Consider the following 22,543-nt stretch of genomic DNA (forward strand, 5'->3'; position numbering starts at 1 on the left):
TTAGCCGTAGTAAATTATAGTGCTCTATTATTTTTATAGATACTATCGACTACCTCGTAAGGCGGTATAGTACTATTATCGAATAGTATCTACGCCTCCGTAGCTACCGGAGGCTCTATTACTTCGCGACTATAATTAGAGACGCTAGCGCCGAGGGCATAATATAGGGGTTCGTAGATAGTTACTTTTAAGGCTTCGTAAGGCCCGGTAGAAACTAAAGGAAGTAGTATTTAGGCTATAAGAAGGCATACAGCTACAAATACTAGGCTATTGTTATACCGGATAGTCTCGTATCTAGCCTTATTAGCCCCTTTAACGGTAGTAAGAACGACTAGTTTATATATCGATACTCCGGCGTTAACTAATGACTTCGAAGACTCTTCTATAACCGTATACTGCTCTATCTATACGGAGATCCTACATACTTTAGTAGCTTTAGAGTTATAGCGCTATACGCTTATTTACTTAGTCGCTACTACCTTACGCTAGAGTAGAAGCGCTTTAATAAGAATCTCTCTAGTCTACGGATTAGCGTCGAATACGCCTTTAGTAATACTACTTATAAGTAGGCCTACAACACGTTCTATAAGTAGCTTATGCTTAGTAAGTAAGCCGTTAGTTAGTTCTTTATAGTAGCCGTGTTGCTTACTAACTACTATACGTACATAAAGGGGCATAATTAAACGAGTAAGAAATATATAATTCGGCTACCGAATCTTTACGAGTACCTCTATTAGCTATACCCTAACGACGACGTAACGAGCGATAACTCCGAATAAGCGTTTTAGTAGTAATCCTTACCAAATCCGAGCACTAGCTACATCTTCTACGACGTCCGGTAATAGTACGAGAAGACTAAACGCCTCGAAGACTTCGAAGTTAGTATTCTTAGTAAGCGCGGCTATACCCGAAATTCCTTAAATTTTACCGCTATCTATTACTACGTATTAACAACACTATATGTTTACTATATTTCTACTTCCTTTGTAATTTTTAGAGCCGTTAGTAATTAGTAAAAAAAAAACGAGGTAAATCGGTGTAGAGACCGTCGCGTTGTTAATTATCTAGATATCGAAGCTTAACTCGACGCTAGACCCTCGAATTCGTCCGACTCCCCTTACTTTAAAAATTAACTAACTACTACTACGACTAATAACCCTACGAACATACACCGCGACGTATATCTAAGGTAAGGAGGTTCGAGCGTAATACTTAGAGTATAACATATCGTAAGATTAGCTAAATCGGCCGACAACTCGCCGAATAGTAGCTATAAAGGATATATAACATTTTTAGCCGAGAAACTAGCCTAGATCGAAGTTATCTAATAGATCGTATCTAGCTTACGGCCGTATTACCGAGTCGCGTACTACGCTAACTAGTTTAGTAAGCTTCTTATTTGTCTCTTTAGACGACTCTTATAGTTGTACGATGCCCTTAGCTAATATCTCGAACGCTAAGGAGCTAGTAGCGTTAATAGCGCGGTTATCGTTTATAGACCTTATAAACGACGTTATCTCGCCTTAAAACGTCGTCTCGTCCGCTAGCGCCTTACGCTTCTTCTTAGCTCGCGCTAATATAGTCGTAGACGACGAGGGGACCGGTATTAAAGTATTAGACGGTATTAAGGATAATCGTCGACTACTCGGTATAGTAGCGGTAGGCGTACGTTATTAAGGATATAGTAGTAGTAGTATAGAGTCGCCGTCGTTATTAAAGCGCTCGTCCTTACTAAAGTCCTTAGGCTTACCGATAGCATTAGTATTACTACCGCTCTCGGACTTACTACTAGCTTCTATACGCTACCGGTAACTCTTCTTCCCTTATCGTTATAACATGTCCGCTCTAGCTAGTTATAAAGTAGCCTACTCGTTATTAGTAACCTTTATAGCCGCCGTACGAGTAGCCTTAGGCCGGCGACGAGGAACACCTGTACGCGGTGCCGGCTACGAACCTGCGATACTATCGCAGAGCCAAGTTTCCTCAGGAGGTCAGGAGGATTGGAGAGGCCGTTGATCCCTCTTCCCTTACAACAACAACAACACGACCTGGAGGTACGCCTCCTATCGAAATACAAGCCACAACAGAACAACGGCACGATTCGAACGAACAGCCCCTACGTTACGAACGAGAAGAAGCAGTCCACTCTGCCCTATACGCGCACCTCCTCGAAATCCGAATCGAAATCGCATGTCCCTTCTCTGGTAGAGACGTCGTTGCCCTCGAAAGGAAGCATACATGCACTTCAAAGAGCTGGAACTCGGTGGAATCCACAACTCTGCGATTAACCTGCGTAGCTGTATACGTTTGGAAGCGGCATACAGTTCCACAAAGGCATATTAAGGACAAGAGAAGACAGCGAGTTGGACAGCTGCTTTTGCACTGCTTTTGCACTGCATTTCGAATTTGCAGCGTGCGTGCGAAGCGGAAGGATCCGCTGAAAATTCTGCAAAAAGCTTGGCGCGAAAATTCTGCAGCCCCGGCTGTAGACTTCTGCAGCCCCGGCTGTAGACTTCTGCAGCCCCGGCTGCAGACAACGACACTCGTTTGATTTCCTTTGTCTTGCGCTGTTTTGAAGTCCTTCGGCAGATTCTGCTTGCAGGTCCTGCCTTAGGCACGGGGTTTCCCCTAAGGTCAAAGAATACTGAAAGAATTTGATTGTAAATAGATCTACTGCCTTGCTTGCAAGGCCGTCCTACATAGTCTTGGACTCCTAAAGGACGTAAATGGAACAAACAAACAAAACAAACAAACAAACGAGTAGCCTTAGCTACCGCTTAAGCGCCCTTAAACTTAAGCTATTCCCTTATTACTAACGATATACCGGTCTCGTCTTCCTTACTAGTACTAGTACTAGCGGCCTTAAACTTTATAGTCTACCGCTCCTTAAGCTTCTTTAACACCTTCTATAGACTACCGTAGTCGACGCTAGTCTACTATAGAAACTATACCGTAAGGACTAGCTAAAAGCTATCGCTATAATACTCCTTAACCCTTATAGCTATCCTTATTAATATAAGCTCTTACTCCTCGGTTAAGCCCTTCTTCGAGACCTTCTTTACCGGCGGCTAGCTACTACTAAGGTTACTATAGGCTCCGGCGTCGGCGGCGGCGGTCGCTTAAGCTCTCGTTCGCTAGCTCTAGCTCTACTTACGGCGTAGTAGTAGTAGTACCGGCGTCTATAAAGGGTCCGGTAAGGGCGGCGGCATCGTCTGTTTAATTAATCGCTTAATAACTATACTACCGACCTTATATAGAGCCCTTAACTACGTAAGCTCCTTCTCGAGTGCCTCTTACCGCTATCGGTAAGTAGCCTCGCGAGCGGCGAGCTCTACTAGTAGTGTCGGCGATCCCTAGCCCTTATATAGTGTCGTAGACTACGAGGCTCTTATACGAGGATTAATACTCTATACGGACTACATTTTAGTAGTATTGCTATATAAAGACTAGTAAGAGCGGTAAACGACGAGAGAACGCGCCCTCGCGTATATAAGAGCGTATCGTCCGGTTTACTAATATACTAAACTAAATAGGCAACAACTAAGCTATTTATAGCTACTAGCAGTGTGAGAATAGGCCGCTCTACCGGTGGAGCGGCCAATTCACCGACACTGCCAGTCCTTCCTATTTGAGACCTCACGTAACAGCCGCTATACCCTTCTTGGACGCTTGCGTGGCCTGGCAGTGTATACAGCAAGGCCCTGCAAAAAAGCTCTATTCCGACTATCGAAATGTCCGGACCGGAAATCTGTCCCCGGACGATCGTCGCGCCACGAGATGACATTGACAGCCTAGTGAGATGCTCTACCTCCTAGCGGACGATTCTCCGGCGGCAATTCACCAGCAGGCAACGACGGAAAGCTTGACGACCGACTGCAGTACCTAAACGACATGGCGATCCTAGTCATGGATTGTTTTCCTACCTCTCAGCGACACCGCCAGTCTTGAAGGGAAGATCCCGGGTGGAATACGAATTGTCTGATATATTCAAAGACGGGCAACCAGAAAGCCAGGTTTCATCCCTCTAGCAAGCAAGCTTTTCTTGCGTACACGAGGTCGAGCTGTCTTCGCTACGGATCAATGTTCGCTTCCAACCGGTATCGCTACGCCCCATCCACACCACCCTGAATGCATGTGGAGCTGATGGGAAGATGCGGCTCTGTGAGCTCGCGACCGGTCTGGGAAGGGAGGGGTTGATGCGGAAAATGGACCTCACCTGGACGACTCAAATGCCTCATCGAGGCCAAGCTCTGTTTTGAGTGGAAACCGATTCTGGTATTCAATGCGCGGCATAACAAGGCGCAACACCAGGTCGCGGGCGTTGCAATCGTGCATAAGCGGTGGCAAGAGTTGTCGGCGGTGAGTCGGCAGGCTGTCCTCGGCGGCATTGATGCGAGGAGCGAACGAGGTCTTGTCATTCGGGGTTCACACAAGTGGCTCGTCTTGAGCAAGGATGTCGTTCCTGCCATGTTATACTCTTGACTTCTGCCCGGACGAAACTCGCCCTCACCCGCTCCATTCGACGCCGTTGCACATGACATGACTTTCGTTCCACACGGCTTTGTGCCGCCGTGGGAGTCGACACCACCACAAGGAGAGTGTGGAGCGACGAAAGGGAAAGGCTCATGGCGAATATGGTAAGACGAAACACAGGGCTGAGATATTGACATGTTGATTGGACCCGGGACCGATGGATCAACCGCCACGCTGGCCCATGACAGTTTCATGAGCGCATCCCGTGGTGCAAGCGTCGTTGATAAGCTGGCAGACGTCCCTTGTTGTGACTGCATATTCTGTTTCATCAAAGCCTCGCTGAGGTCCTGCGTCTTGGGCCAGGTCAAGGGACCGTGACCTTGTCATGTGTCTCGGTGTAAAGTGTAGCATAGGACGGGAAGAAGTATTGCTGTACTGTCGTCGGAAGAATCGGTGAAAGATGCAACGACGGGACGGGTGGACGTGAAACGGCTAAGAGGGCGCTAGGGACAGACAGCGCGCCCTCGTCCGGCTGGAGGTCAGTTTGACTTTCACTCTGACTTTTGGGGCGTCACAATATTGCCGAGACGAGACGGGAGAGAGGAGAGAGAAGGGCAGAGACTCGCCATCGCCATCCAGCGTGCGTGTGTGTGCGTGCGTTGTAAATCATCTCGACTCGTTGCTCCGTCTCTCTCAACCCGCACTGCTGGCCCATTGATTTTCACCGCCAGAGACCCGCGAGACCTGCCCTGTCGTGTATCAGCAACCGCGGCGCCCTCTCCACGCTCGCGCATATAACTGGACACCAGCGTTTCAGCACCGCTCCAAGACTCCAAACCTCCATCCTCCACGCCTCTGCCATCTTTCCGACCTCCGCGACGCCAACCGAAGCGCAACGTGTACGCTGAGACCGCCTCCATTGTCACCAGAATATCTATCCGTCGCTTTCCTCGCGTCTGGACCCTCAAAGGCTCTTTGTCACCTTTGTCACCCCCGGCTCCTACAACTTGAAGCTCCATACACGTCTCACCCTGCGAGCAAACAGTGCCGCAGACACGCGCGAGCCTTGATCCGGCGCGAGGCAGTCAGTTGGCAGGACCGACCGACCGACCACCGAAACACTCAAGACGCCCGCAACAGAGCATGGCTGCGAACATGTCAATTTGTTGATCGAAACGACTCCGAACTTCCAGCCTCCTTATACTCCCGATCCTTTGTGCCGGCGGACATTCACTCGACCGGCCGTCCATTGTCACGACCGAACCGCCGACCGCCTCACCTCGTCATGACGACTCTCGCCGCTCGCTCGCCCTACCCGGCTCCCACGCTCTCGAGCAGCATAATGTATCGCCAACCCAACGCCGCCGTCAATACACACTTTACGAGTCCGACAGAATCCGAATTCTCAGAATCACACAGAGATGGAAGAGATTCCGTTATGGAGTGGGATGAGGGCCGTGTTGTCGAATGGCTGCGGAGCTTCAACTGTGGTCAATATGCGGAGACATTTCGAAAGAACAACATAAATGGGCAGATTCTCCTAGAAATGAACGACGAGCGGTTGATGGAAATTGGTATCAAGAAGATTGGGCCCAAAAAGCTTCTCAGAAGAAGGATTGATATTCTCCGGAAAGAGCTATTACAGAAATCAAGCAGAAGCTTCATGAACAGAGTAAGTTGCCGCACATGTCGAGGACAATGCACACCCTAACACATATATCACAGCTAAATCTAGCGGCACTCGATGGGAACCTTCCGCAATACACACCCCCCTCCTCCGGCTCGCCTAGGCCACTTCACTCCGCACGGTCAGGCACCACGTCACGCGCAGACAAGCGAATGTCCAGGCAGATCAATGGTGCAGACATGGCATACGCCGCTCATCTAGGAGCGAAGACGAATTCCCGGCCAAGCTCACCCTTGATCGACCAGGAAAACAGGACAGCACGGGTGCAGCGACATGGAGCGCCGAGTCCGATGAAAGACAACAGCACATCACTTCCTACATCGAGGTTGGCGAATCCAAGGAATACAAATATGGACACTCCGCAGACTGCACGCTTCATCCACAACGTGAAGCCATCATCGTCTTTTGACAACCTCAACGCCTCAGGGAGCGCGCTACCCAGTGGCAAGCCGTGGATAAAGGTCATCTTCGAGAACGGTCGATACTCCGTCATCAACATTGAAGGCTTTCGGACCGCCGAAGACATCATTCGCAGTACCCTTAAAAAGGGCACGTTGAATGAGAACCACTTCCGGTCGTACTGCTTTTACGTACTGGACGGGACCGACCCTAGTCCGGCGTTCTGTCGCAGAATAGGAGAAGCGGAACTCTGCAAGCTTTGCAATGACAGTGTCAGGAGCGAGCGTGGCCGTTTGATTCTGCGCAAGATTCATGCAGGAGAGCCAGATGGCGAACAACTACTGGCTGCAGCGCGCATCGCTGCGCAGCAACTTCCGGAACCTCCAGCTATTGAAGTACAGCAGCCTGGAAAACCGAAGACCCATCAGAAGATCGAGAAGCTCACCGGAGAACCACTGGCGGCTGTCAGTTATCCCATGAGTCCCGCCAGTGCCGCGGAACGTAAGGACTACTTCAAAGAAGCCAGCGGTAAAGTACAGCGAGCTGTCAGCACGGCGTCTTCACGTGCCCGGAAACTGAAGGACTTTTACGGCGCCCGGCCACCTACAGAGTTCATCACACAAGATCTGCAGTCTTACTTTCCAGAGGTGGCGCGAGAAGAAATGGATCGCACCGTCCGCATGTCGATCAGACGAAGCAAGAGACTGAGTCGTGCTGTGAGAACACTCAGCATGGCAAGCAACTTCAGCATTGCCGACAGTCTCAAGGACGCTCCGCCATTGCCCACCATCGCGGACGGATGGCTCAAGGATGCAGGTTCGGCTCACAGATCAGGACTGCGCCCACTCAGCGTCGTTCGCATTGGAAGGACCGACTCACATCGAGAATCCGACACTAGTAGCATGCTGCAACCTCTAGATGAAGAGTTGCCATCGGAGCCGAACAGGAAGAGCTATGTGTCTTTCGGTGGAGACAGCGGCTCAGATACGACCGCCAGCATCGCCCCTACAGACGAGGGGCACACCGTTCTACCTTCGTACCTCCAAAACCAGGGTCACAGCCCCACTACGACAGAGGGCGGAGGCGATAGCCTAAACTCGCGCTTATCGCGCTTCATTGCGGAGGATGGTGAAGAGTCGGATGAAGAACTCATCCAGCATCTGGAAGCGAACAGTTGGGACGACTTGAAGTACATGAAAGGCGCCATGATAGGCCAGGGCTCTTTCGGTACCGTCTTCCTGGCACTCCACGCCGTCACCGCCGAATTGATGGCCGTCAAGCAAGTCGAAATGCCCTCCAACAGCGGCTCCACCATGGACGCGCGAAAGAACAACATGATCGAGGCCCTCAAGCACGAAATCACCCTCCTTCGTGACCTCAAACACACCAATATTGTGCAATATCTCGGGTCCAACAGCGACGACCAACATCTCAACATTTTCCTCGAGTATATCGCTGGCGGGTCTGTTGCGACTATGCTCGTCAACTACGGCTCTCTCCCCGAAGGCCTTATCTCGAACTTCGTCCGCCAGATCTTGCAGGGACTGAACTACCTCCACTCCAAAGACATCATCCATCGCGACATCAAAGGTGCCAACATCCTCGTCGACAACAAAGGCACCGTCAAAATCTCCGATTTCGGTATCTCCAAACGCGTTGAAGCGTCCACCCTCCTGAACCCGGGTCCACACAAACGCGGCGGTCCGCGCGTCTCACTCCAAGGCTCCGTCTTTTGGATGGCGCCCGAAGTCGTGCGCCAGACAGCATACACAAAGAAGGCCGACATCTGGAGTTTGGGCTGTCTGATCGTGGAAATGTTCACCGGAAGCCATCCGCATCCGAACTGCACTCAATTGCAAGCCATCTTCAAGATCGGCGGCAGTGGGAGCAATGCGGACAATGCACGGCCTGACATGCCCGAGATTGCGAGCGAGGAGGCGAAGGCTTTCTTGAAGAGGACATTTGAGATTGAGCATGAGAAGAGGCCGAGCGCGGAGGAGTTGTCTGGGTTTGAATTTGTCAACCCGAAGACATGAGGAGCGGCGAGACATCGAAGAGATGTGAAACCGCCAACAGGCAGGCGGAGAATGACACCAGATAAGAGGATTTGACTGATGTACGGGACTTTGTATGACAACTGCGATGAGAATTTTGAATGTAGGGCGGAATACCTGGATGGATAGCATGGCTGATGGTTGATGGTTGATGTGGGCGGCAATGAGACGAAATCAAATACAGAGATATCTCCTGTACTTCTACTTCTACTACTACTTCTTCACCACCACTACTCAGACTACATCGTCATCACCATATGAACATGCTTCACGACCTTCCGATCAGTACCGTCGTACCTCCATGCTTCCGCTCAAAACTACACCGTCCAAGCCAATCGAGCGAAACATGTATCATGAAAGTTGCGCGGGAAGTTCGGGAGTTGTGCATTAGGACCGTTTCTTCCAAGACCTTGTCGGCAATATGTCTCTCCGCCGTCGTGTGGAATGCACCGTACGAGGTGGTCCTGAAGGGGTTGGAGTGTTGCAGTTTGAGCGGAAGGATGGATGGACGTAGCTGTCATCCAAGCAGGTGGGCTTGCCTCGCACCGGTGTTCGACCTGCTTTTGTCTGCAAGACATGACGGGCGATGAGCAATGGATCAAGCTGGGAGTCAAGGCTGGGTCAACGGCTGGGTCAAAGCGAACATGGGATAGCGCCGGATGGACCCGAGCCAATGGCTTGCGCGTGAAGTCTGAATATCTTGCATGTGAATTTCGCGAGGTTCTCCTTTCTTCTGACTCCTCATTACACACCTCAGGTTTCAACATGGCGAGAGAGCAAAAACATGACTTTCCTTAGCGCTAGCCTAGCCCGAGCCAATCAGAGACCTTGTGAAGTCATGTATCCTCAAGGTGAAAATATCCCTCCCGCGATCAGAGTCTCCCTTTCTCCTAACTCCTGAGCGGAGTTCAACTTCGCGAGAGAGACATGAGTTAGCGTTGGAGTTTAGCGAGCCAATGCGATAGACCTTCATCCATGTGGTACCATACGCTCCGTGATACCGCTCAAAGTGCACCGCGCGAACTGGTCCTCGGTGGCTTGCAGTGTGCGTCTGAGCAGGAGAGTGGAGGCGTTTAATCGCTATACCTCACGTTGCGTTGTCGGTCAAAAGTGGTTGATCGTGACGCGCAAGAGACCAGACCCGGACGTATCGCTCGGCAATCAAAGAGCTTTGCAGATTCTGTAGATCAAAATGTCTGTCAACGTCCACGGTTCGGCAAACATCTGCGCATCTCAACCAGTCTTCGCCTTCTTCCTGTCCCTCAGACTCTTCAATTGGTTGATCGCCGACAACACAAGTGGCACAGCCATCGGTCCCAGTAACGGCACATATACCGCTACCTTGTGCTCCTCTGGGAAGTACACCTGCCCAACCATACTCGGCTCGAAAAATGCCTTTTCGACCTCCGTCTCTGCAATACGCGCATTCTCCAATGCACTTTGAAAGTTTCCTTGTTGCAAGTCCTGGCAGGCTCGATCGAGTCGGGTGAGGGTCTCGTCGACGGACTTGGCGACTGAGGTGGGGATCTCGATTGATGTGAGCTTCAGCGTGAGTCTAGATAGTGCTCCGAGGGTGGAGGAGGCAGAGAGGATGAGAGCTGTTGCGCGCTCGCGGGCCAAGCTGGAGATGCGAAGAGATAAGGATGGTGGCGATGGAGGTACGCCGAGCAGCGAGGCGAGCTGATCGGCAAAGACGAGCATATCTGGGCGCAAGTCTTCAAGGGTGAGCTTAGTTGTGTTTTGGCCGGGAGGAGGATTATGGATTTGTACTGCACCCCATTGCGGGATTATCCAGCTTGTACCGTCATTCTCGGCAATGAGAAGAGGTGCCTTATCCGCAGATGGGTGATACAGGACAAAGTTGATGGTAGGACCGGAACCGATGCCGGGACTTAGAGGCCACTCAGCAGCATTGACGAAGCCAGTGAGGTCGCTGTAGTGGAGCGACCATCGATTCCTGTCTTCGTCGAATACAGGACCGGAGATTGATGGACTGAACGCCGCGTAGAGCTGGACTTGAGTGTCGATGGTGAATTTACTGACCGATGAAAGTGGATTCAGAAGTGGCTGGATGTACTCCTTTAACGCCTGGTCAATCTCCCACGCTGATGGGGAAGCACCCGGTGTGAACAAGGAGAAGGTCAGGTGGTATGAGGAAGCGGGTTTGAAGGCTCTCGTGGTCCTACCATCAAGCTTCTGCTTCTTCTCGACGCTGAGTTGCATCGCTTGGCGTCCGCCAGAGAAAGGAGTTCCATCGAGTAAATGGGACAACGCGGCGCTCTCGTCCTCGAACACCTCGAAAATCTGTCCGGCGAGGAAAAGCGCTGTATTCTGCAAATCCTCTGGTGTTTGCAGTTGGTGACTGACGTCTAGGACCGGTTCCCATGATCTTAGTGTGGCCTTGGCTGGTGAATTGGCAGAGGAGCTATCCAGTTGCACAGTGAGTGCACTGTTAGTTGAAACTGTGCCCGTCACAACATTAAACTTATGCAAGGAGAATCGATCCTCGGCGTTCAGCAAAGTCTCGAGTCTCGTCGCCAAGTCTGATGCCTGTCCAGATGGAACATTCGATGTCTTCAATTCGATGTTCAATGGATATTGCAATTGGCAAGCCTGCAATCCGTCAATTTCCAGTCTCGTTAAGTTCTTGAGGCAGAGTACCTACATTTCCTTCTGCCCATGCGTTCATAGACTCCAGCGGTAACGACGAGCGCTGTATGGATGTGGTCCAGGTCCAGTGGGGCAATCCCAAGCACACCACAACGAACCAAAAAGCTCCGATGATGAGGCGTCGATTCCACACCGCCGACGGTCGGTCAGGAGGCGCCGTTGGTGGTCCAGCCACTGCTTGGGGCTCGTTTTCCGCCATGGTAGTCGTCGTCATGAATGCGAGGCCATGTTTTGATGAACGTTGAGATGAAACAGGAGGGTCTGAATGGAAGGTAGGAGGTTAAGGTAGTTGTTCGCAGCCGTGGTCTTAGTAAGCATTTTGCGGGAGCATCCGGAGGAGCCAGACACGTTGGTCGATTTCGAAAGCTCTCGCTTTCCTGACGCGTCTTGCAACAAACGAATGTGAGACAGCCGACAAAGCGTGAGTGTGAGCTGCAGCAGTATGCCCAATAGCTGTGCATCCGAAGCATCCGCTGCCAGAACAGTATAGCAAGCTCTGCGTGGCTCTCGTAAGTATCACGAGCCATTTCACATGTCTCGAAACCACGATGCGGATGAGGGAATTCACCAGAGGACCGGCATCATTCAGCTATCTCCTGTTTGCATTGATGCCGCCAATCACCAACACCCCTTCCTCCATCTGCTGTTTTTCCTTCTTCGACTACTTCCTGCCTTCTTGCATCGCCACTTCTACACCTCTACAAAACCTTCCATCAATCACATCCTCGCCATCAACAACATGACAGAGCCGCACTGGAGAGTCGCGTGGCTCATGAAGCAACTCGGCGGACGAGAGAATCTGCCGCCCAAGCTGACATCACCTGCAGAAGAAGAAGCGCCGCCGTCGAATAAACCTACAAACTACGACTCCGAGGAGGAAGAGAGGAAGAATCTGCCCAAGATTGACACTCCGGCGGCTGTTGTGGAGATTCAAAACGCAAGACTTCAGCAGCTGAAAGACTCAGCGACAGCTTCAGCACCGAATCCAAGAGCATCAGCGGCATCCATGTCAGACTTCGGCTTCGAATCAGTTGCATTCGACGAGCGCAAGGGACAGCCAGCACCTCTCGGCATCAGCTTTGCACCGTTTGCCGCCGTCGCCAAGTACTGCTACACCTTTGTACCACCCAAGTGGTTGCAGCCATTCGCAACCGAGTTCTTCGACAACGAGAAGATTTACACGCGCGATTGGGACCTGTGCGTATCACAGTTATCACCTGACAGCACATGCCAGAACGCTAACCATTCACCAGCTACTACATCAACTCCGAGTATTGTGGCGTCCTCACCTTCGTTCCGGAATACCAACTGCAGGCTCTTCTCGCTTCAATCAATACGAAGTTTCCAGAAGCCAAGATCAAAATCACCGACCGCAATCGCGAATCCGGTCTGATCATCGACTTCGAAGATCTTCCTCAACATCTCCGACCACGCTGGCTAGGCCGTTGCTCGTCACGATCCAAGTTCCGAGCCTGGACTGATCAGCTCCAGATGGAGCCTGCTTCGACCATCCCCACAGGGGACCGCAGCGTGGAGGCTTTCAAGGCGAAGATGGACCTCGCGGCGCAGAGCGCGAAATCGAAGAAAAAGGCGCAAAAGGCAAAGACGTTTCAACATGTCATCGTGCAGAGACAGGATATGGTGCGTCAGACTCTCAGAGCACAGCGTTACCTCGGATTGCTGCCCGAGAGTGACGACTCTCTTATGCCTGACATCGCCTCTCTCACAATGGCCAGTGCTATCGATGCCAACGTGCCCGCGCCACATCCCTTCGACAGCGAACCCATCTTCATCGCCATCGATCTCGAAGCCTGGGAGATGGCACCACGCATGATTACCGAAATCGGTATTGCAACCCTCGACACCCGCGATCTCAAAGGCATCCCACCAGGCGATGTAGCCCAGAACTGGCATCAATTCATTCGCGGGCGCCACTTCCTCGTGAAGGAATACACCGGATACGTGAACCATCAATTCGTCCAAGGCTGTCCCAACAGCTTCGAATTTGGCGAGAGCGAAGTCATCAGCAAAGACCACATTCCCTCTTACCTCACCAGCTGTTTCCACCAACCATTCAGCCATCCCAACCCGCCCGAAGACGTCTCCGAAGAGCCACGCAACATCGTCGTTGTCGGCCACGATCTCGCCCAGGATATCAACTACTGCCACCAAATCGGTTTCTCGGTCCTCAATCGGAGCAGCATCATCGATACCGCGGACACGGTCAGCTTATACCGCGCCTTCACCAAAGATCCAAACGCTCGCTCATTGGGTACGATTCTTTATGACTTCGACCTCACTGGATGGCACCTGCACAACGCCGGCAACGATGCAGCGTACACCCTGCAGGCGATGTTGGCGATTTGCGTGAGGTCCGCGATGGGGCGGACATCGGTCGAAGAGGAGAGGATCAAGACTGAGGAGCTGGAGAAGAAGAAAGTGGACGAGAAGGTGGAGGAGGCGAAGGTGAGAGTCAAGGAGGATATGACTGGGTGGGATTCGAGCGATGGTGACGACGGCGGGGTGGCTCTGCCTCCCAACGAGAAAGACTTTGAGCTTGGTGCACAGCGCGGTGTTGGAGGAGGTGGTCGAGGTGGGCGTGGCGGTCGCGGAGGCTATGGAGGTCGTGGTGGAGGTGGAGGCGGACTGTACACTTCTGGCGGTGCGCCGTTGGATGTTTGAGCAAGCGTGTAATTCCCGCACGCGCCCTCGGCGACGATGTGCTTTGATGTTGCGTTGGACGAGACGAGGATCTGTTTTGCAGTGTCATACTACCAAAAGCGAAGTCAGTGCTCCCACGTTTAGCCAAAAGCAAGCTGTGTTAAGTAGGCCAACAGGTAAGTTACCAAAATTGCCAAAGAGCCGTACATGGCGAGTGACGAGGACAGTAAAACACATGTACAGACACGTTACCAGAACTGTCAAATAGCCGTTCCCGGCGAGCATCCGGGATGGTCAAATAGTCGTACAGGTAGGTTATTAGAACTGCCAGATAGCCGTACATGGCGAGCGACTGGGACGGTTCAGAAGTCGGACTGGTAAGTTACCAGAACTGCTAAATAGTCATTGATGGCGAGTGTGACGAGGATAGCCCGACGATCGTACAGTCTGGTGCAGCAGATGGGGATGGCGAGTGTCTTGCAAGCCACTCGGATCTGCCAGTACACAGGGTCCTCCTCTCTCACCTTCACATCCCACCACTCTCTAACTCTCCTCATCCTCCTCTGTCTCCATGCACGGGACATCTCCTCACAACCCATCGCTCCCAAAACTTCCTCTTCGAATTCTCCACCTGCACGCCATTATCCTCCAATTCCTCCGCGCTATCTAGTCGACCCTCTCCAGCACACGTGCACCATGGCGTAGTCGTTGCGATGGGCGAGTCCAGCGGAGGAAATTCCATCTCATTCGCATTGGGACCGTGTTCCTCATCAGAGTCGGAGTGAGCATCGTCAGAAGACGAGTCGCTACCCAATGCTTCGTCCTCATCTCCACCATCGCTCTCATCCGCGACCTCGTCTTCCTCCTCCGTGGAATCACTATCACTGACCAACAAGTCCTCTGGTACTTCTGTACCGCCTTGCATCCCGCCTTGCTGTGTGTGCCAAAATTCCGCGTAGCCGATCCGTCTGAGACTGACCCACCGTAACTCTGGCACTTGCTCCCTCAACACCGGCAGCACATTTTTCCATCGACTTCCCGCTTTCAACTGCACATCTCGCAACCTCAGGCCTTTGAGTTTGGTTTTGTGTCGCTGCACCAGCGCGATGATCTCCTCTTCATCCAGCTCCCACGCTTGAACGCCGAACGCTTGGAGATTGGGCCACACGACGTTGTGAAATACTGTTTCGAGGGACAGGGTAAGAGGACGATGGGACGGGAATCCCACGTGTATGGCACGCATATTGCGAGCGCGGAAGAAGACTGCTCTGAAGAGGGGAGATAGTTCGAGGATCTTCTCATCGAGCGCTTCTGGATCGTCGAAGTGGAGGGTCAGACATTCGAGACGTTCAGCGAGAGCGGGGATGGCGTCCGGACCATTGACTTGGAGGAAGAGCGCGGAGGAGGGACTGAGCATGGGTAAAGAGAAGCGTGACCAAGGGATGTTGCGGGCGGCGAGGAGGGCGCTGCCGATGGTCTGGGAGGCGTGTGAGCAGGCTGTTGTCCAGTCGAGGGAGAGGTCGGAGGCATGGTGCCGGAGGTAGTCGAGGAGTTTGTGATCTTCTGGATCGGCGACACGGAGAAGTTGGATCACTTTCAGGCCAGTAAAAGAGGCGATTGCGAGTTTGAGAATGCGGACGTCTTCTCTCTGGGAGCAGATGGAGACTTGCTCCCTGGCTTTACGATGGAGGTTTTGGAGGTCTGAGGATTGGAAGCCGCATCGCCGGAGTTCGTCTTCGAGTTGGCTGAGTTGTGTCGTGCCGCCTCTGTAGAAGTAAGGTACGAGGTAAGTAAATCTTTTCACATGCCGCGCTAGGTGCTTCCATTGTGCAAGCTGTTCCAACTTCTGTAGACCAGTGCTCGAGAATCGACAAGCGACACGACCGAATAAGCGATCCGCGGCAATCTCAGCGAATCTTTTTGAGGCGCATCTGAAGTTTCCAATGTCGGCTATTGATACCCGTGAGGGATCCGGTGGTCGATCGAAGCTCTCAACGCTTAGGAATGCTCTCCGGTCAATGTCGTTTCCTGTATCATGTTGCGGCTCGATGTAGTCCAGAACCTTGCCGATGATTTCAACTGGGAGCTCTCTTACTCGTGTCGACATATCGAAGCAGGCGCGGGTGCTTGGTGCCAGGTCTCTGTCACATGGCTGCAGGATGGAGCTCTCTTTGTGGCATGGTGATCGGACAATGCTGTACAGAGGGAAAGGGTTGACAAGCTGCTCGGTAGCTCCTTGATTCGGTGACTTGAGCGATGTCGAATATGAGAAGAGGAAGGAAAGCAGACCTACCGGAAACAGGCACTGAGCTCGGATACAGACCATCTTTCAGGAAACCCTAGCCTGCGTCACGGCAGCAGTAAGCGATTCCTCGGAGTGGTGCAACTCAAGCAGCCAACAACAGGTACGTCAATAGTCTCAATCAGTGTCGCCAATGGGACGCGTTCCTACTACCCTGCTGCAGGTCACGTTACGAAGTCTTCATGTGAGGTGAGCGGTCCGGCACGCTACGCGGGGGGAGTCCATGTGGATGTGGTGTTGCGGTATCCCAACAACTTGCATATTTCTCCCTCAGTCCGCGCTGTCATCTTTCTCTTCGATGCCTGACCCCAGCTGCAAAGGTGCGCTGGCAGTATGCGAGACGTGATCGGGCGAATCGGGGATCGGTGGTGATCCGAGGTACATTGTGCTAGCGACTTAGCCTGCATTGCCGTGCAGTGCTTTCGGTGGAGTTTGCATCAATGTGCTTCGTGGGCGCTTCCTGCGGCTTGAACGTAATATCGCGTGCGGTCTTCGAAGTCGAGATTCAACGCTCTGGTCAGCACTGTGCCTGCTCTGTGTGGAGGTCGAGCGTGGGTACGGGCAGTGTTTCAGCCAAACAGTGCTGCAGGCTGTGATCTGTCATCACTCTGTACAGACCACTTGGCCCAGTCCTGCGCGCTGCTCGCATGGACAACAAGGTCGCATGCACCTTTCACCGGCCAGGTTTCTGAGAGAGTGCTCCATGCTGCGAATAATGCATGTCATCGCAGCTCACGAGAGCGGTGTGTCCCAGGCGACAGACATGAGGTTGGGAGATCCCCGGCTCTGGTACGTTTCGTAGTTTTTGAAGTTTTCGTAGTTTTCGTACTTTCCAGCAGCATTGACATGGGCAGGTCTTCACATGGATCAGAGGGAAGGATGTTCTGGAGGAAAAGTAGAAGGTTGGAAGTAATGACTCCCGGTCGTTCCAGCCCACGACTTTATTTCTACAGACTTGGAGCGCCAACATGCCGCGCGATAGTCGTGGCGTGACGGGCCTGACTTGCAAGGAAGCATGGAGACAGAACGCTCATACCAAACAAACTAATTCGTTCGCGTAGGCCCATAATTTCTGTCTTTTTGACGGCGATTCTCGGCGGGAGGGAAGTGCCAGGCGAAACCGTCTTCCGCATAGTGGCATCTCTTGAAGCTCCCAAGTGAAGCGGCTCATCTTTCAGACCAACCGCTGGACGTTGCTCAGCTCGCTCAAGTTACTCATAATCTATCACAGCTTCTCTCCTGCCTTCCTTGCCAGCTTCTCCCTAATCGCCGTACTGCTGATCTTGCTATCGAATCCCTCCTTCACCCCTTCTCCGCCAGACTCGTCCTCGGCATCCAACACATCCACCTCGAACACATCTAGCTCCCTCCAACTCTGCTCCTTGCGTTTGTCGTTGACGGCCTGTCCACCGGACCGCGTCTCGGCACTGATGACCAGTGCAGATATCTGCTCTTCTGTTATCGTCGGTCCGAACGGATCTTGGATCTCAGTACACTTGACGATCAGGCCGTTGGGGTAGTGGACATCGACGGACTTTCCGTTCGCGACTGGGTCGTCGCGTATGCTCACGTGACGATGGCCAGTCGACGAGGCGGGCGACGAGAAGTCGATGAGGGCGTTGAAGAATGTGGCCACGGCTCGTTGTCGGTCTGGCCAGCTTTCGACGAGAGTGGCGTGTTTCTTGTTGACGAGTAGTGTGTCGCCAGTGATTCCTATGACTGCGCTTCGTTCTTCCGATGCCTTGCGCTCGTCAACGAGGAAGATTGTCATCGTGATGAGAAGCTTGTGGCCGATGTGAAGATGGTCCCAGGTTCCGCCAACCGCGACATCGTAGTGCAACTCGTGGTTTCGAGATCCTTGCCCTGAGGTGACAGATGCTTTGCCAGAGTTCCGCGAGTTTGAGACTGGACCACTGGGAACACGTTCAAGGTCGTCCGTGCTGCCCTTCGCCGTCACGAATTGCCTGACCATTTTCTCACCTTCATCGGATTCGACGCCAAATGCAAATTGCCATGTTCTCCCAGACTTTGCCAGGCTCGCTAGGTCGACGATTGGTCCATATGGCGTTGAAATTGGTGGCTCCTCATCGCCTTCGGACGACCATGCCACAAGCAACACTCTGACATCAACGCCATCCGCATCCTCGATGTTGATATTTTCTTGCGCGGCAGTCACGGTGATCAGCTTGTACACCGCCGCGAGGAGAGTTTGCGTCTGTGCGTACAGGCTGGTCCGCGATTTGTTACGGTATCCGACCAGGTGTGGACAGGCTAGAGCGATTTCTAGAACAGCAGCTTTCTCGGACTCGGCAGAGTGGAGGGCGACCTCTTTGAGCACCTCGCTGATTGTTTCGCTGAAAGCCGCCTTCAACGTTGCAGCTGTTGCCGATTCTGGCGCTGGTGGTAAGAGAAGTAGAAATCGAGGAGGCTCTCCTGATGTTGTCTGTTCAAGCGACATGGTGTACGACCTTGTTGATGGTCTTAGCTCGACTCCTGTCTGCTGACAGAGACCGGGGATAGAGGTATCGTGATGTTTTCGTGCTGGCGTATAATAGACAGGCTTCGTCGTTCATCGTCTTCGCTCCTGTCGTCGAGATTCTTGGTGCCCGTATGCAATGTTGACGCAAAGTGGTTGTGGTGGTTGCTGGTGAGGCTAGTCTGATCAAAGGCCGAGGACCGAAACAGTGGACGTCTCCAAGATGGAGCTCCCGACAAGCTGGACGAGAGCTCCCGAGTCACGAGGTTGGGCGGCTTCACTGACAACGGGCTTGTTCTCCTTGTCCAAATACATTTTCAATCCGACGTCGGTACGAAAGACCACTGCCAATCACGGTCGTGGCTCGTGGAGAGCACACAGTGTGTCCGTCATACTGACCAAGCCCGCCGACACGATGCCATTTCATTCCCGCACCAAGTCCCAGCACCAGTCCCACGATCTTTCCGCCGGATTTCTGTCAGCCACTGGCGCATTGAGCGCGGTAGGATCGCCAAACGTACCGCGAATAACGGGCAGTCACACGTCCGACAACTATTCTTCTTACGACTCTCGACGCTTCACCAACGAGGATGCCGTGATGGACTCCTCATCGCAGGCAGGCCGATCCCAGGACCCCTCCACGCCCATGTCCGCACCGACGTCCACGGCTCCCGACCAGCAACAGCAGTATAGCACACCGCGTCGCCAATACCAGCCAAATTACCACGAAGCTCCGCCTTCTACTGGATCTGGGCCGTCATTCAACGTCCATCCGAGCACGCCGCAACATTCTTCGCAGTCGGCGGGCATTGTGCCTTCGCACTCGCACTCCTCCTCGCGCAGTGGGCTGCCTGGCGTACTGCAACCTGGCGGCTCCTCGCGACCTACTTCCTCATACACCGCCCCGACAACTATTCCCACCATGTCACAACAGCCTCTGCCGTCCAACGCGCAGCACTACGCCCAGGCCTCGTCACAACCTCCTTCCCGCAGCAATACACTTCACAGTCACTCCCGCAGTGCGTCAGGACTCGACGGCGCCCAAAAATACATACCCTTCAATCAGACACCCTCTCAAACACCAAATGCGTCAAATCCAAAAGCATACAACCTTTCCAATGCGCAGACTCCCTCTGCGGGGCCCTCGCACAGCCCGCTGAATCTCACAGATATTCGATCACGAGCGATCTCCGATGCGAATGAAGGTCCTCAGGGGACGGCTTTCTTTAGTTATTCAGACCAGCCGATGAACTCGAACTACCTCGCGCCTTTTCCGACGTACGCATTCGACTGGTGTAAATGGCCGGTGGGCGGCGGCAATGGAGCTGGGAAGATGGCAGTAGGAAGCTATCTGGAGGATCCACACAATTTCATCCAGATCTTGGACACACACATCACTCCGCAAGAGACGACAGCACCAGGGCAGGCGCCATACGGTTTGGAATATACAAAGGTTGCAGAAGCTACATGTGCCTACCCTGTGACGAGGATATTGTGGGAGCCTCCGAGCTCGCAAAAGCAGAGTACGGATCTGCTGGCGACGAGTGGAGACCACTTGCGATTATGGAGTCTGCCGCAGTCAGCGGCGACGCACATAACGAGCAACATCAATCGAAGCGCATCGGCGAATCTGCGCGAGCCAGCACCACAAAAGCTGCAGCCGTTGGCTCTGCTGTCAAACAGCAAGACTCCAGAGCACACGGCACCTCTCACATCCCTGGACTGGAACACGTTGTCGCCGAAGTTGATTATCACCTCATCCATCGATACGACGTGCACGATCTGGGATATCCCGACTTTGACCGCGAAGACACAACTGATTGCTCACGATAAGGAGGTCTTTGACGTACGATTTTGCGCTGGGTCGGTAGATGTCTTCGTATCATGCGGAGCAGATGGAAGCGTGAGGATGTTTGACCTACGAAGTCTCGAGCACTCGACTATCATTTACGAGCCCGCGGACAAGTCCGACAAATGTGAGTCGATAGCCGGACAGCACACTGCACCACGAGTGACTGACATTTCTCCAGCATCCTCTCCAACGTCTTCATCACCCTCGAAATCCACCGCTCAAACACTCTCTCCAGCACCACCGCTCCTTCGCCTTGCCGCGTCTCCACACGACGCCCACCTCTTGGCGACCTTCGCCTCCGACAGCAACATAATTCGCATTCTCGACGTACGACAGCCTGGTACCGCACTCCTCGAACTGCGCGGCCACCAGGGTAACCTCAACAGTATCGAATGGAATCCCAGTCGACGCGGTATGCTCGCGTCCGGTGGAGATGACAGTTTGGTGCTCGTCTGGGATCTGTTGAACGCGCAGAACCAGACTGTTGTACCTCCTGCGCCTGCCAATGGAGCCGGAAATGCGGGTGCGACTGCTGCCGCTGAAACGCAGGGCAAGGGACCTTTCGCGAAGTGGAGGTGCGAGTATGAGGTCGCGAATATTTCGTGGGCGCCACAGAGTAGTCTGACGCAGCAGGGTGGCGACTGGCTGGGCGTCTGCGCGGGGAGAGGAGTTTGGGGTGTGAAGTTGTAGTTGGTAGACAGGATTGCGGAAGAGGATGGAGGACCCGTGAGTGGGCATTCTTCTCAGCGATGCATTCATGACGGCACAGCGCGGCGTTCGTTGGTATAAGGTCGATTCAAGACATTCATGCAGAGAGGAAATGAAGCACGAAGGCACTCGCTCTCCCTGCTCAACGGCGGGTTGCCAAACAAGTTCGGGATCATGCTCTCTGCTCCCTTTGATTGAACACAGGCAGGACCTTCAATGTCCACTCGCCAACATCCCTCCGTCCACCCTCAGCACCGCTCCGCTAACATAGCTCGCCTCATCACTCAACAGGAACGCGACAACCTTCGCAACTTCCTCGGCCTCACTCAATCGCCCCAATGGAGTTCGAGCAACCAACAGTCTCATATGCTCGACCGCTTGGGCGGTCAATGGCGTAGCCACCGCACCAGGACAGATCGTGTTGACGCGCACGCCCGCCGCGCCATACTCCTTCGCCGCCGTCGCGCCGAGGGAATTGATGCCGCCCTTCGCCGCACTATACAGCCCAACGCCGGGTTCGGGGGCTAGCCCAGCGATGGAACTCATGTTCACGATTGAACCCCCACGGCCGCCATTCTTGTTGCTCATGTGTCGAAGCTGGGCGCGCAGACAATTGTAGACACCGCGCAGGTGGGTGTCGATGACGGTGTCGAAGTCGGCGTCGGTTTTCTGTCCGAGTGGGACGGGATACTCGGCTACTCCGGCGATGTTGGCGGCGCCGTTGATTTGTCCGAAGTCGTTGACGGTGGAGGAGATCCAGGTCTCGACTTGAGTAGAGGAGGTCACGTCTACGACTGTGGTTGTGAGTCTTTGCTCGGAGCCGGGCTCGATTGGGATTTTGGCGAGGGTGGTTTCCAGCTCCTTCAAGCCGGCTGCGTTGATGTCGCCGGCGGCGATGGAAGCGCCACGGTTGTAGAGCAGTATCGTGGTAGCTAGGCCTATTCCCGATGCTGCTCCGGTGAGCGCGATGACCTTGCCGGCGAAGGGCTTTACTTGAGACATTTTTGCTTTGAAAGAAACGAGACGGCGCGGGATGAGACCACGACTGGCCAGTTCTACTGCAGCTGCTTCATATGTTCCGTCATAGAGCCTGCTGGGCTCCGACACATCCGAGAATGCTGTTTACGGCAATCGGATGCTGCTTAGTTCCGTTGCTGGCGGATCTGTATGCGTTGGTCTGCTGCAAGGTGCAGTTTTGCAGGACTGGTTCTATCATGGCGCACGATGAATGTGGTGGCTAGACGGTTCGCCGTGAACGAGC

The 22,543-nt window shown here is 53.2% G+C and overlaps 7 protein-coding genes across 7 annotated transcripts; 3 read left to right on the plus strand and 4 right to left on the minus strand.

Annotated features, from left to right (window-relative positions):
* Window positions 1-5,758: 5,758 nt before the first annotated feature.
* MgSte11 (uncharacterized protein) lies at window positions 5,759-8,595 on the plus strand (the record flags this gene model as incomplete). Its single annotated transcript, XM_003852943.1, has 2 exons — window positions 5,759-6,145; window positions 6,406-8,595. 2 exons carry the CDS (start codon window positions 5,759-5,761, stop codon window positions 8,593-8,595), a joined length of 2,577 nt encoding a protein of 858 aa, XP_003852991.1.
* A 1,448-nt stretch (window positions 8,596-10,043) lies between these two features.
* On the minus strand, window positions 10,044-11,497 carry MYCGRDRAFT_104160 (uncharacterized protein; the record flags this gene model as incomplete). Its single annotated transcript, XM_003853371.1, has 2 exons — window positions 10,044-11,226; window positions 11,279-11,497. Coding segments are annotated over 2 exons (1,401 nt in total), but the record flags the coding sequence as incomplete, so codon positions are not given.
* Window positions 11,498-12,022: 525 nt separating this feature from the next.
* Window positions 12,023-13,965, plus strand: MYCGRDRAFT_92562 (uncharacterized protein; the record flags this gene model as incomplete). The annotated part of the gene is made up of 2 exons (XM_003852944.1): window positions 12,023-12,480; window positions 12,537-13,965. The coding sequence occupies 2 exons, from the start codon at window positions 12,023-12,025 to the stop codon at window positions 13,963-13,965; spliced, it is 1,887 nt and encodes a 628-aa protein (XP_003852992.1).
* Window positions 13,966-14,497: 532 nt separating this feature from the next.
* Window positions 14,498-16,167, minus strand: MYCGRDRAFT_109115 (uncharacterized protein; the record flags this gene model as incomplete). The annotated part of the gene is made up of 1 exon (XM_003853370.1): window positions 14,498-16,167. One exon carries the CDS (start codon window positions 16,049-16,051, stop codon window positions 14,498-14,500), a length of 1,554 nt encoding a protein of 517 aa, XP_003853418.1.
* A 1,334-nt stretch (window positions 16,168-17,501) lies between these two features.
* On the minus strand, window positions 17,502-18,662 carry MYCGRDRAFT_25082 (uncharacterized protein; the record flags this gene model as incomplete). The annotated part of the gene is made up of 1 exon (XM_003853369.1): window positions 17,502-18,662. A coding segment is annotated over one exon (1,161 nt), but the record flags the coding sequence as incomplete, so codon positions are not given.
* A 413-nt stretch (window positions 18,663-19,075) lies between these two features.
* MYCGRDRAFT_71139 (uncharacterized protein) lies at window positions 19,076-21,264 on the plus strand (the record flags this gene model as incomplete). The annotated part of the gene is made up of 2 exons (XM_003852945.1): window positions 19,076-20,698; window positions 20,753-21,264. The coding sequence occupies 2 exons, from the start codon at window positions 19,138-19,140 to the stop codon at window positions 21,262-21,264; spliced, it is 2,073 nt and encodes a 690-aa protein (XP_003852993.1).
* Window positions 21,265-21,495: 231 nt separating this feature from the next.
* On the minus strand, window positions 21,496-22,284 carry MYCGRDRAFT_71140 (uncharacterized protein; the record flags this gene model as incomplete). Its single annotated transcript, XM_003853368.1, has 1 exon — window positions 21,496-22,284. The coding sequence occupies one exon, from the start codon at window positions 22,282-22,284 to the stop codon at window positions 21,496-21,498; it is 789 nt and encodes a 262-aa protein (XP_003853416.1).
* Window positions 22,285-22,543: the final 259 nt, after the last annotated feature.

This window comes from Zymoseptoria tritici, chromosome 4 (assembly GCF_000219625.1).
Source record: "Zymoseptoria tritici IPO323 chromosome 4, whole genome shotgun sequence".
In the NCBI taxonomy this organism is placed as follows: domain Eukaryota; kingdom Fungi; phylum Ascomycota; class Dothideomycetes; order Mycosphaerellales; family Mycosphaerellaceae; genus Zymoseptoria; species Zymoseptoria tritici.